General features: G+C 46.5%; 1 protein-coding gene across 2 annotated transcripts; it reads left to right on the top strand.

Moving 5' to 3' along the window:
* Positions 1-2,295: 2,295 nt before the first annotated feature.
* Positions 2,296-9,493, top strand: LOC123170075 (uncharacterized). Of its 2 annotated transcripts, none has more exons than XM_044587920.1 (14): positions 2,296-2,473; positions 3,428-3,590; positions 4,354-4,609; positions 4,704-4,923; positions 5,035-5,194; positions 5,313-5,531; positions 5,993-6,202; positions 6,331-6,573; positions 6,654-6,713; positions 7,488-7,707; positions 7,894-8,270; positions 8,358-8,514; positions 8,625-9,064; positions 9,150-9,493. In XM_044587920.1, the coding sequence occupies exons 2-14, from the start codon at positions 3,447-3,449 to the stop codon at positions 9,279-9,281; spliced, it is 2,838 nt and encodes a 945-aa protein (XP_044443855.1). In that variant the 5' UTR covers positions 2,296-2,473; positions 3,428-3,446; the 3' UTR covers positions 9,282-9,493. The 2 variants fall into 2 exon arrangements, with proteins under 2 accessions (XP_044443855.1, XP_044443853.1); XM_044587918.1 differs by having other exon boundaries at positions 7,834-8,270.
* Positions 9,494-13,039: the final 3,546 nt, after the last annotated feature.

Below are 13,039 nucleotides of genomic sequence, written 5' to 3'. Positions count from 1 at the left end.
GAAAGGAAAAAATTCTTACTTATGTGTTTAGATAGATACTTGTATAATTTTCTTACTTTTATTATTGCTTCTTATTACATAGTGCGATGGTTTTGGTATCCGCCCCCGTCAGCCCTCGTCCTGTCTATGATTCGGATGTGGTATATATTATCTTTTATAACTATTTGGTTCATTTATTGTTTATGACAATTATGCCGACCAACGTGATATAGATCTAGGCGGTATGTGAACCAGAAATTCCAACCGACCCTATTGTCGAGAGGTTAAATTTAGTTGAAGAAGAAAACAATTTCTTGAAGGAAAAAATAAAAAAATTGAGGAGGAGATGATGATATTGGAGTTGCATATTGCGGATGTCATCGAGCTTGAAGATTAGAAAGATTAGAAAATATGCCATTCATACTGAGGCTTGGTATCATTATGTTGTTGGATCAATTGTTACCTTGGTTGCGATTATGATCGCATTTGTTTTCGCATTGAAATGTTTTACATAGTTTCAATGTATGGTTTAATTAATTAGATGCTCTGGAGAGCTATATGTTGTTCAATGAGAACTATGTATGTACTTTGGTTTTAATGTGATGATGAACTTTTATTAATTTCGTGACTTAATTATCTATTCATGATGTTCTGTAATGGTTTTTGACACACTTAATTATATACAATGCACTCAGATGAACCGGCAATGGATGTACGGTGACAGACACACCTCGGAGTACATTAAGGGCGTGCATAATTTTCTCGAAGTGGCCGAGGCAAACAAGCAGAATGGTTCTATGTGTTGTCCATGCCCTATATGTGGGAATACGAAGTCTTACTCTGACTCGAAAACCCTTCACACCCACCTGCTTTATAAGGGTTTCATGCCACACTATAATGTTTGGACCAAGCACGGAGAAATAGGGGTTATGATGGAAGACAGCGAAGAAGAGGACGATGACAACTATGTGCCCCCTGAATACGGAGATGCTGCAACGGGGGAAGCTGTTGAAGATCAAGAGAAACCAGACGATGTGCCCAATGATGATCTCTGGGTCATTGTCATACATCATATCCTCATAGGTCAATGGCCTAGAACCCGGCACATGCTCAATGTCCAGAACACCAACAAGTAATCTTGCTATACCATTAGTCCGGAGTGAATGGCATATCCACCTGCTCAGTCTTGCCTATGAGTGAGCCCAAACTCCAGGTAACCAAAAAATCATTCAGAGGCATCGACGGCGCCCCTGAGAATCTGACCCAAATCTTATGCAGCGGTGTTGCCTTTGGCTCCTGTCTTTTCCATTCATCAATCTCAACAACGCATGTGTTGTTTGGCACCCTGCTGAAACCAAACTCCAGAAGATGAGCAAGATCCTCCCTCCTGGGAAAATCCACTCCGAACTCCTGCATCGAGACGCACAAGAGACCACCGAAAACTCTTGGAGACCAACCTCCTCAGCTATTGCAGAACCTGCTCCTCAGTCATCACCCCGCGTGTCACCCTCACCAAACTGATCCTAGAGCTGTCTAGGGGGGGTGTAACTGAGGTAGCGCGATGGGATTTAAAAGCCATAAAGCCATAAAGTCAGCGTCCCGTTCCCTGGCCAACAGGAGCAGAAGCAGTCACCCGCCCATCACCGACCTGGGTTAGTTGCTGTTGCCGCACGTCCGGTCTGGTTGTCGGCGGCGGAGGGTGAGGAGGCGGTGGCGGCCCATTCCCTTGACCCGCCATAGCCGGATGTGAGATCGCCGTCAAGAGCAGGAGTCGACCGCCCGCCCTCGTCGCGTAGGGAAGCCATGTGTTGCCTGAATGCCCGTCATGGCCGAACCCTAGCTGTAGTCCTAACCGAACCGGTCATCTGCCCGGAATGAACAGATCATACCCTCCAGAAGACCAGGCTAACGACGCGGCTTCCGCCTCGTCATATGCTTCCACTAGTTCCCCGACATCGACGCCATGGCTGACGATGAGGATTTCACTGCTTATACACTACTCCCTCCGTTCCTAAATATAAGTCTTTTTAGACATTTCAAATGGACTACAGCATACGGATGTATTTAGACATATTTTAGAGTATAGATTCATTTATTTTGCTCCGTATGTAGTCACTTGTTGGAATCTCTAAAAAGACTTATATTTAGGAACGGAGGGAGTATTAGTTAAGCTTTATTTTATTTGTTTTGTTACGTTTGGTGAGCACACCTACAAGAAAACAAAGAACAGGACAAGAATGAACTGCCCAACCTGTTTTGTCCCATCGTGGAAAAGTCAGTGGTACTGTCGTTTGCATGTGCGCAGCAAAAGGGAGACGGCCAGTGAACACGACAAGCAAAGCAACCACTCTCCCCGCTCGTGACTGACGACAGCCAACGGGACTGCTCTCCCTCCGTCGTCTCCTTTGGATGGGGCTTCATCGTTGACGGCCGGGGAAGAAGCAGTCATAGCTTTGGTTTCCTCAAGCTACAAGTCCAGGTCTCCAAGAAGGAGGTACCTTTGTGTTTGACTACTAGCTGTAACATATATAGCTTTTGTGCTGCTGCTGGGTAGTGTCCTTCTTGTGTTCTATTTTCATGTTTGTGGTGCTGCTTATGGTTTCTTTTGTTTTATTTTTTTCCGGCCATTTATATCCTGAACAAAATTGTTTATCTTCACAGCAGGCAACATATAGATTTGGTTCAGAACACTAGTCTGTAGCTCTCCATTAATTATGGGAACGAGCTGTATTTCAACAACTTTTCAGATCGAGGGTGCAGCTTGTGTGTTTTTTGCTGCGGGGTTGGAAGCCTGGAAGTGTTGGTTCCTTTTGTTGATTATATGCTCCTCCCTGTCGATTATGTGGAGTGCATGATTTGTTGTAGGCAGTTTTCTGCGTCACTTGAGCCTGTGCATGAATAATATGATGTAAATTCGAGCTATGTGTTCATCGGCAAGCTTCCAATGAAAAACATGCTTTCAGCTGCTTTTTGGAGCACATGGAGTAAATCTTTTTCCCATGGAAATAACTGCCGCATGGTAAATTTGTTGGTTCGGTACCTTATTCAGTACCACTCCATCTGTTTGTAAACATAAGTCCTTTAGACGTTTCAATACAAACTACATGCGGATGGATGTATATAGATTTATTTTAGATTGTAGATTCCCTCATTTTGCTTCATATGTACTATATTCGTATTCAAATCTCTAAGTCTACTTATATTCTGTAACGGAGGGAGTACTTGAGTTCAGTTTACAGAGCTAGTTGGCAGTAGAGACGTTTAACTCATCAATTTGCCTCACTTAATTTTCAGTTTATGCCAGAAATGTCGGTTTCTCGGCTAAGTTTCAACATTTTTTCCGTGGTTTCTAGCAAGTTACTAGGTAGCAGTTTTCTAGACTTGTGCAATTTCAACATTTTTTCAGTCAACTCTCAAGCAAACTAATTTTACCATGCCCTATTTCCAGATAACACCGTGGTACTAGAATGGGGGATGAAGCTGTGCTGGAGAGTATACTTAACGGAGAAATGGGGCCGACACATATGCCATTTGCACTTTTAGAGCGCATCACGGAGAATTTCTCCGAGGAGAGAAAAATTGGCCAGGGTGGATTTGCGTTGGTCTACAAGGTATAATTTACCATTTACTCCCTCCGTCTCAAAATGTAAGACGTTGGTTGACACTATCATAGTATCAAAAAATGTCTTACCTTTCAGGACGGAGGTAGTAGAAAAATACATAAAGGTCTCGAGTCCAGTCAAATATCTTTTCTTTTCAGTTCCAAAAAAATGTACAACCGCTAGAAGCACACCATTTTATTCTTGCATGTTTTTAGTGCATTTGTCTGTATAGTACCGGGAAGCTAAGCAAGCTCATATTCAAGTATCAATTACAAGATGAAGAGACGTGACACTTTCCAGGGCAGCCTTTCACCAAATCTCCAATGTTATCACAATAAAACAATCTCGTTAGTTCACACACGCGCGCGCACATACACAGGCGCACACACAAAAGCAGCATCTTAAGATTTGCCCCTTGATACTGTTAACGTGTCACAAGCAGCATCTTATGATTTGTACACATCACGGGTAAAAAAAAAGATTTGTGGACATCGGAAGGAAAACTGAAAAAATACATAAAAGCATGTCTGAACCTTTGTCTCAAGACTACATCGAGACGTAGAACCCACTATACTTCCCGTTTTGCAGTTTACACATGTCAGCAGGTTACACATGAAGTGTTCACTTGCACCAATGCCCGTTTTGTAGCAGAAAAAACTGCTCAGTTAGATACTTAGAATCTTAGATATAGTCAATAGCTTTCCTAGCTAAATATATCACACTGTAAAGAAGCTAATATTGAGTATTAATGTCAATTAGTTCTGTCTAACAGGGAATTTACAATGGAGAAGACATTGCTGTGAAAAAGTTTTATGATGTGCAAACACTTGACAACAAGCATTTTGAGAATGAATGTGATAAGCTTATAAAGATCAAACATCCAAATATTGTACGGTTAGTTGGCTATTGTTACGAAACACAACACAAATATGTAGAGTACAAAGGTGTTTTGCAGTTTGCTCATCACATATGCCGAATTCTCTGCTTTGAGTACCTGCAGGGAGGAAGCCTAGAAAATCACCTTAATGGTAAGATGCTCAAAGTTCAGACTATTCCCTTCGTGCTTGACCAAATCCTTAATTTAGAATTGACTCATACTCTATTGTTCTACCTATGCTGAAGAATCTCGTGACCATGACTGGCCGACATGTTACAATATAATAGAGGGGACATGTGAAGCTTTAAATTTCCTTCACAAGGGATATGGATCACGAGTTCTTCACCTGGATCTAAAACCCGGGAACATACTACTGGATAAGTACATGGGGGCAAAAGTTGCAGACTTTGGATTGTCAACGTCCTTCAATAAAACCCGTATCACAAATACAACTACAGGAACAGAGTAAGTGGACCGTGCAGTGCCTCATCCGAAATACACTCCTTTCTAATGTGATTGAATAGAAGTTTTTACCTTTTTACTAAATTTGAGCTAAATATTTGCGATATTATGAAGGTATTATATGGCACCAGAGTTCAAGTCTAAAAGGGTGATCTCACCTAAGAATGATGTTTACAGTTTAGGGATTATAATCATAGAGATAATGGCTGGACGTATAGGCTACAAAATTTTCAGTGCAATGGGTGATGACCCACAGGAATTATTTATTGAGCAGGTAAGATAATTTATCAAGAAAAATTTTCATTTAGAGAAAAATTGCACATCTAACATTTATAGAGTATTTAAACTATATTCTACTTCTTCAGATATATCTTTGTATTCTGATTCGCTAGGTAATTACAAATTGGCGCGGACGGATAAATGCAACAACATCACCATTCCCATCAGCAGAATTAGATCAAGTGGAGACATGCATCAAAATAGCAATAAAATGTGTGGATCTTAATAGAAAGAATAGACCCACTGTAGCAGAAATTTTGGCTGCCATGCAGAAGACAGAAAAAAGGTTTCTGGCGGAATGGAGGAATCACGCAGAATTTCATGTGGACGAGGTATGATGGCTAAGAATACAATAATTCTACATCAACGGACTAATACGGGGTGTTTACGGACGTTTCCATAACAAAATCTTCTCCCCCCCCCCTAATTTTAAGTGGGGGTGGGCCCCACATGCTGATTTTTATCCAATCAAACTACCAAACCTGAGCACCCCCCGTTGATCCCGTAAAAATATGTCCGCGCGTGTAGCATTGCTCCTAAGAATATATTAGTACAATTGTCAAGTGTCAACACATACTGTGTGCCCATTCTTTGGCTTGCACATGGAATTCTCATGAAATGTTTCGAAAGTTGTTGTGAAAGTATGAAAGATATACCCGTATGTCGTGCTCACTTACAGGTTTATTTGAGCACATTCTACATATGCAAAATCTTCTGTAGTTTTTACTCAATTTCATGTACACCCCTGTTGGATGAAAAATTTCTCACATACTGCATCTACATATGAATGCAGAGCTTGCCCATTCCCACTAAGAGTGAATCAAGAGGTGGAAGTGGAGGTGAAGTTGTTGACATCAAAGAACATCCTTGGCGTCTGCATAGTCTGACGATTAGCTACCAAGGGTTAATCGACGCCTTCTCGTTTTCTTACATTGACCAATATGGGGAGAAGCAACATGTAGGTCCTTGGGGCGAACAACACAGTTACCACAAAACTGAAACGGTGTGTTTGTTTGCTTTGTTGTGCATGTGTGGTGTTCTTCATAATCTAGATTTGTGGTGAACTGTCATAACAATAATTATGGCATCACTTGGTAGAATTCTGTTCATTTCTTGGTGTATTGTTTGCAGATCCGCTTCAGCCCTTCGGAGTTTGTAGAGGAAGTATCTGGAGCTTACGGGAGTCATTTTGAAAACCTGCTTGTGACGTCCCTTACATTTGTCACGAACGTCAGAACCTACGGACCTTTCGGAAATCCTAATCATCAAAATGTGGCAGCAGCTCCTCTCAAGTTCATGGCTGACGAGGGCAGCAGCATCGTGGCGTTCCATGGTAGATCTGGTAGCCATCTCTTTTCGATAGGTGTTTACATGGTATGAATTACAGCATTCTGATGCATGCATCACGTTCCCTTTGTGGCCAATGCATGTGTTTAATTTTCATTTGGTTTCAGTATCCCAACAATAAGAGGAAGGGCAGAACTCTTTTGGCACCGGTGATTCCTGACGGCGAGGTACTGTGCGCATCATTTGTTTGCATAGGAAATTATCGCTAAATGCTTCAAAGAAAATTTGATGGCTTGTGATTATATCCAACATTAATATGTGCCCAAAAAGTGAAAAAATAAATAGCGATGATATACCTTCTGTTGGCACACAGATCGAGAACCAACCGAGGCACATGAAAGGCCGTCGTGTAATGCTATTGGCAATTGACGTATTTTACATGTTTTTTTCAGAAGCAAGACACCAGGGAAACCGTGCCAATGTGCACTCCTCAGACTTTGCCACTTGCATTCCTACTATTATTTTTGTACTGGAACAGAGACGTAATAAGTATACATTTAAAAATCTACATAAATTTAGTCAAGCCTTTTACAACAATTTTAGGTACAAAAAATTTCATACATTATGCATCCATTCAGCAATCACGGGTTTCAATTGTATCTTACATTGAAGAATATAGTATCTTCGCAAAAGCAATCATGGTTTGATCAGTAACAATATATAAATACAACTGGCAACACATACTGCACAACCACCCTTTGGTTATCATAAAATGTTGCGAAAGTTGTTTTGAAAGTTAAGGACTCATATCTTGTTGGTTTTGTGCATCGCTTGTTGCAGAGGCTGAGGGTTATCCTCCTTTTTGAAAAAAAATGGACTCATACCTTGTGCTCACTTACAAGTTCACATGAGCACTTTTTTGTTCCTGGTTCTCATTTTACCTAGATCTCACCCCTGTTGGATTAAAATTGTTGACACACTACATCTACACATGCATGCAGAGCTTGCCCAATCCCAGGAGTGCACAAGACCTTCCCACTCGAGGTGGACCTGGAGGTATCAGAGGGAAGCCTTGGCATCAGAGACTGACGATTCGCTTTGCTGTGCGGGCGTCTATTTGCTTTGTTCTGCTGTTGCTTGTGTCTATTTGGTGTATGTACAGAGGAAACCCTTGGCATCATGGTCTCCAAGTTCCGGAGAAGCTTTCCAATGACAGTTCAGGTATATACGGATCATTCAATACGATAAGTAAGGAGTGGTCATCAAGAACATTGCATGCTACAAAATTACACACACGAATGGATTGTTCTACTCTTTTTAGAATGAATTATCCATACTTATTTGTAGGAAGGGAGCCACTGGACGTGGTGATTGTGTATGCCTTTGATTCCACTAACTCGACCTCAGCCTGGTACACGGTGGATAGGGGGATCTTTTGGATGGTGCAAGAGAAGCTCACCCACTTCGCTGGCAGCTGCATGGGTTACATATACGTCATGTCAACCCCTAACACGTACACATGGGACATGAAAGTAGTTGACCCAGCTGATGCAAAAGCTGGGTACACGAAATTCGACCGGCACAGGACGACCTGCACAAAAAGCATGGCATCAGGCCTCGCCAAGGCACATAAAATGATCAGCAGCTGCGGGCACCACAATAGCATCATCTTGTTCTTCTCCGATGGATTAATAAACAAGGGAGACTTTTTTGATGGAGCCGAGAACTTCACTTCTGAAGTGCCCGTCCATGCATTTACCCTCGCCGGGGACGCATATAACAATGTATGTATCGAACCAGATCTAATCCGGTCTAAACCATGCTTGTCATATAATAAGTTTAATTTATCCAATATATTGTATATATGCTAGGTTCTCCACTCCATTGCAGAAAATTCTCCGGGTGGGAAGTTTCATACCACCCCTGTTCCAGAAAGGCCAAAACTATCAGCACCCTTCTCGAAGCTACTGGATATCCTCCTTGGTGGCATCCCAAAGAATGATGAGAAGCCTCCTAGTCCTATTTCAGGTATAAATACGTATGGACATTCAATACGATTCGAGTTTAGGAGTGATCATCAAGAACATGCATACAAGGATGTCTGATGAGAATGACAAATTGCCCCTACCTGTTTGCAGGAAGGGAGCCACTGGACGTGGTAATTGTATATGCCTTTGACAGCACTAACTCGCCCCCTGCCTGGTATACGGTGGATGGTGGGATCTTTTGGTTGGTGCAAGAGAAGCTCACCCACTTCGCTAACAGCTGCATGGGTTACATCTACGTCATGTCCACCCCAAACACGTACACGTCGGACATGAAAGTAGTTGACCCAGCTGAGACAAAGGACACTGGCTACACAAAATTTGACTGGCGTAGGTTGACTTGCGCTAAAAACATGGGATCAGGCCTTGCCGAGGCTCATAAAATGATCAGCAACCGCGGTTATCGCAACGGCATCATCTTGTTCTTCTCCGATGGATTGATAAACGAGGGCGACTTCTTTGATGGAACCGAGAACTTCACCTCCAAAGTTCCTGTTCACACATTTACTCTCGGCGGGGACGCATATAACCACGTATGTATCAAGTAAGATCAACTCCAGTCAAAATAATTACTTATTAATTAATCAGTAATATCCCTATGTCTTGTGTATATGCTAGGGTCTCCAAGCCATTGCGGCAAATTCTCCAGGTGGGACGTTCAACCCCATTCCAGTTCCAGAGAAACCACATCTATCGACGCCCTTCTCAAACCTACTAGATAGCCTCCTCAACAACACCATGAAGGACTGAAATTATCAATAGTATGGGAAATTTTCTGAAGTTACCGATATGCGCCCATGCACTGCATTTCCAACGCCTTTATTCATTTCCTATGTTGAACTGCCTTATCTAGTAACCGAGTGCAACTACCCTATGTGTGCATAAATTGCTTCGATTCACTTGTATATTTCGTTTTTCTTGTAACCCGACTAAGATTCAACTCAATGTTAACGGTCGTATCACCCATGGAATCTCTAGTGAAACTGAGAGGATAGCCGAGCCAGAGTTGCCATGGATTTGGCTGGCCAGTTGCCTTCATCTCTGCTTATCAGAAGCGGTGGTTCATAGGACGCGCTACTGCTAATTAGTAGTAGTGGGGGCCAACTACATGCAGTACCCTCGCTACTGCTAAGAGGTCCCATCGCCACCGACGGGGGCTCCCCATAGTATAAAACCGCGCTACTACTATGGCAGCAGCAGTAGAGCGTTAATTTTGCCCCCGCTACCGCTATGTGTGTCTGGTGGCAGCAGGTGGGCCCCGCTTAGCAGCAGCGCGGGCAAACGGCACGCGGTACTGCTATGGAGATTAGCAGTAGCGCCTTTATCCACCCCGCGCAACTACTATGCGTAGTTGCCACCTTTTTCACCACCCTCCCTCCCCTCCCCATTTCCCCTCTCCCTCCTCTACCTCCCTCACTTAGTTATTCCTTCTCATACCTGTCTCTCTCCCCATTAATGCCACCATCCACCTTCTCCATTAATGACCTCTCTTTCTAGCTAGCTTCTTTCCTCACTTTATTTGACTCTCCCTCCTTCCCTTTCCCCAGTCCTACCTTTGTCTCACTAGCTAGCTCTCCCTCCCTCTCCACTAGTTAGGTAGAGCATCTCCTTCCAACTAGATCTAGCCATTTTAGAAGTAATCCATGCATCTTTGTCCACTACTTTCGATCCCTACATAGCGGCACCGCCTGCCATCTAGCGTGTGCTAGATTCCTCTCTCGCGATGATATGTAAGTAAAAAGTTGTGCTTTGCAAGAATGGAAATATGTGTGTTTGCACTATATGATGGTAGGAATGTGCGTGTCGCATGCATGAGTTGCCACCTATGTGTATTTGTCGGATCGTGCGTGACATGAGTTGCCTATCACTACTGAAATCAGGACCTTTGCCATTAGCCATTTCTTTGCCATCTACTAGCTGACGGCAAATAAGGTCTTTGCCATCAGCTTGCAGTAAACCGACGGCAAAGAAAGGGCTCACGACAAAGATCATGTTTGTCATCAGCCAGTTCTTTGCCGTCTGCTAGCAGACAGCATAGAAGCTTTACCGTCTGCTAGCAGGCGCCAAAGAGGGAGGTTGGCCCACTAACAAGAACAACCTAACGGCCCCCCTCTTTGCCGTCCGCTAGCAGGCGGCAAAACTTCTATGCTGTCTGCTAGCGGACGGCAAAGAAAGTGGCTAACCTAATGGCCGTTACCCCCCTCAGCCCCACCCCACTAGCTAGGCTCTTTGCCGTCTGCTAGCGGACGGTAAAAGACGACAAAGAAATTTGACCTAACTAAAAAATGGTCAGCGACCCGTGCCCCACCCCTCCTCTCTCCCCTCACCTCACCCGCGCCGCCCCCGTGCCCGGGGCGCCACCGGCCAGCCCCGCCCCCCAGAGCCCGACCCGTCGCCGGCCCACCCTCCCGCCCCGCCCGCCCGCCTCGCCCAAAGGACATAGGCCGCGACAACCGCCCTGCCCCGCCGCGCCGCGCCGCTCCGCCGCATGAGCCGCACCATCGCCGACCGCCATTCCCCTCGGCCTCCTGAACCCGCGTCCCTTCCCCGTGGCCTGCCTCCTCAACCCGCGCCCCCTCCTCGTGGTGTGTTTTTGTGTTTTTTTTGTGTTTTTTAGATTTAGTTTAAGTTAGTTTACTTTAAGTTAGTTTAGTTTAGGTTAGGTTAGGTTAGTTTAGTTTAGGTTAGTTTAGTTTAGCTTAGTTTAGGTTAGATTTAGTTTAGGTTAGTTTAGTTTAATTAGTTTAGGTTTTTTTCTATTTTTATATACAAACAAGAATGATGAAAAAGAAGAAGTAAAAGAAGAAGAGGGAGAAGAAGAAGAAGCAGAGGAAGAAGAAGATGAAAAAAAAGAACAATAAGTAGTAGAAGAAGAAGAACAAGAAGAAGAAGAATAAGAAAGAAGAAGATGAAAAAAAGAAGTAGGAAAAGTATAAAAAGAGGGTCACTGATGGTCGAGGGTCGGCGAGTGGTCGAGGGGTCGAGGATCGAGGGGACAAGGAGTCGAGAGTCTATGGGTTGAGGATCGAGGTGTCGAGGGGTCGAGGGGAAAAGGCGTCGAGGGTCTCCGAGGGGTCGAGTATTTTGCATCCCGACCCCGACCCCCTAACCGCGACACCCCGACCCCGACATGACACCCGACCCCGACACAACACCCCAACACCCCGACCCGACATGACACCTCGACCCCGAGACGACACCACCGACGCAAACACATCACCCGACAACGACACGACACCCCTGACACCCCGACACGGCACCCCCGACCCCTGCACAGCACCCCAACCCAGACACAACACCCGACCCCGACACGGCACCCCGACATAGGGACACGGCACCCCCGACCTCGACACGACACCCCGACACTGAGACGACACCCCCGACCCCGACACAACACCCTAACCCCGACACGACACCCCCGACCCCGACACTGCACCCCCCGACCCTGACACAGCACCCCCACACGACTCCTCGACACCCCGACACGGCACCCCCAACCCCGACACAGCACCCGACCACAACACAACAGCCCAACCCCGACACAACACCCCGACCCCGACACGACACCCCCGATACCCCGACAAGGCACCCCCTACACCGACACAGCACCCCGACCCCGACACGGCACCCCCGACACAGGGACACAGCACCCCGACCCCGACATGACACCCCTGACACCGACACGACACCCCCGCCCCCGACACAGCACCCTGACCCTGACCTCGACACGACACCCCCGACCCCGACACAACACCCCTTGACCCCGACACGGCACCCCCAACCCCGACATAGCACCCCGACCCCGACAGGACACCCCCGACACCCCGACACGGCACCCCCAACCCCGACACAACACCCCGACACGACACCCCGACACCCCGACACGGCGCCCCCAACCCCGACACTGCATCCCGACACGATACTCCCGACACCCCGACACGGCACCCGCGACCTTGACACAGCACCCCGACCCCGACACAACACCCCGACCCCGACACTGCACCCCCGACCCCGACACAGCACCCCCACACGACACCCTCGACACACCGACACGGCACCCCCAACCCCGACACAGCACCCGATCACAACACAACAGCCCAACCCCGACACAACACCCCGACCCTGACACGACACCCCGATACCCCGACACGGCACCCCCAACCCCGTCACAGGACCCCGACCCCGACACGGCACCCCCGACACAGGGACACATCACCCCCGACCCCGACATGACACCCCTGACACCGACACGACACCCCCGCCCCCGACACAGCACCCTGACCCTGTCCCCAACACGACACCCCCACCCTGACACAGCACCCCCCGACCCCGACACGACACCCCAACCCCGACATAGCACCCCTACCCCGACACGACACCCCCGACACCCCGACACGGCGCCCCCAACCCCGACACGACACCCCCGACACCCCGACACGGCACCCGCGACCTTGACACAGCACCCCGACCCCGACACAACAGGGGTTGGACACACGCCTGTGGTTTCC

The sequence above is a fragment of the Triticum aestivum genome, chromosome 7D (genome assembly GCF_018294505.1).
Source record: "Triticum aestivum cultivar Chinese Spring chromosome 7D, IWGSC CS RefSeq v2.1, whole genome shotgun sequence".
In the NCBI taxonomy this organism is placed as follows: domain Eukaryota; kingdom Viridiplantae; phylum Streptophyta; class Magnoliopsida; order Poales; family Poaceae; genus Triticum; species Triticum aestivum.
The sequence above is the reverse complement of the archived record's forward strand: the minus strand, read 5'-3'. Positions and strand labels throughout refer to the sequence as shown.

Excerpts from the sequence above, each read along its gene's own strand:
- LOC123170075 (XM_044587918.1), top strand. The coding sequence starts at position 3,447 with ATGGGGGATGAAGCTGTGCTGGAGAGTATACTTAACGGAGAAATGGGG. Across the intron at positions 3,591-4,353 it reads GATTTGCGTTGGTCTACAAG|GGAATTTACAATGGAGAAGA; the intron begins GTATAATTTACC and ends TCTGTCTAACAG. Across the intron at positions 5,195-5,312 it reads AGGAATTATTTATTGAGCAG|GTAATTACAAATTGGCGCGG; the intron begins GTAAGATAATTT and ends CTGATTCGCTAG.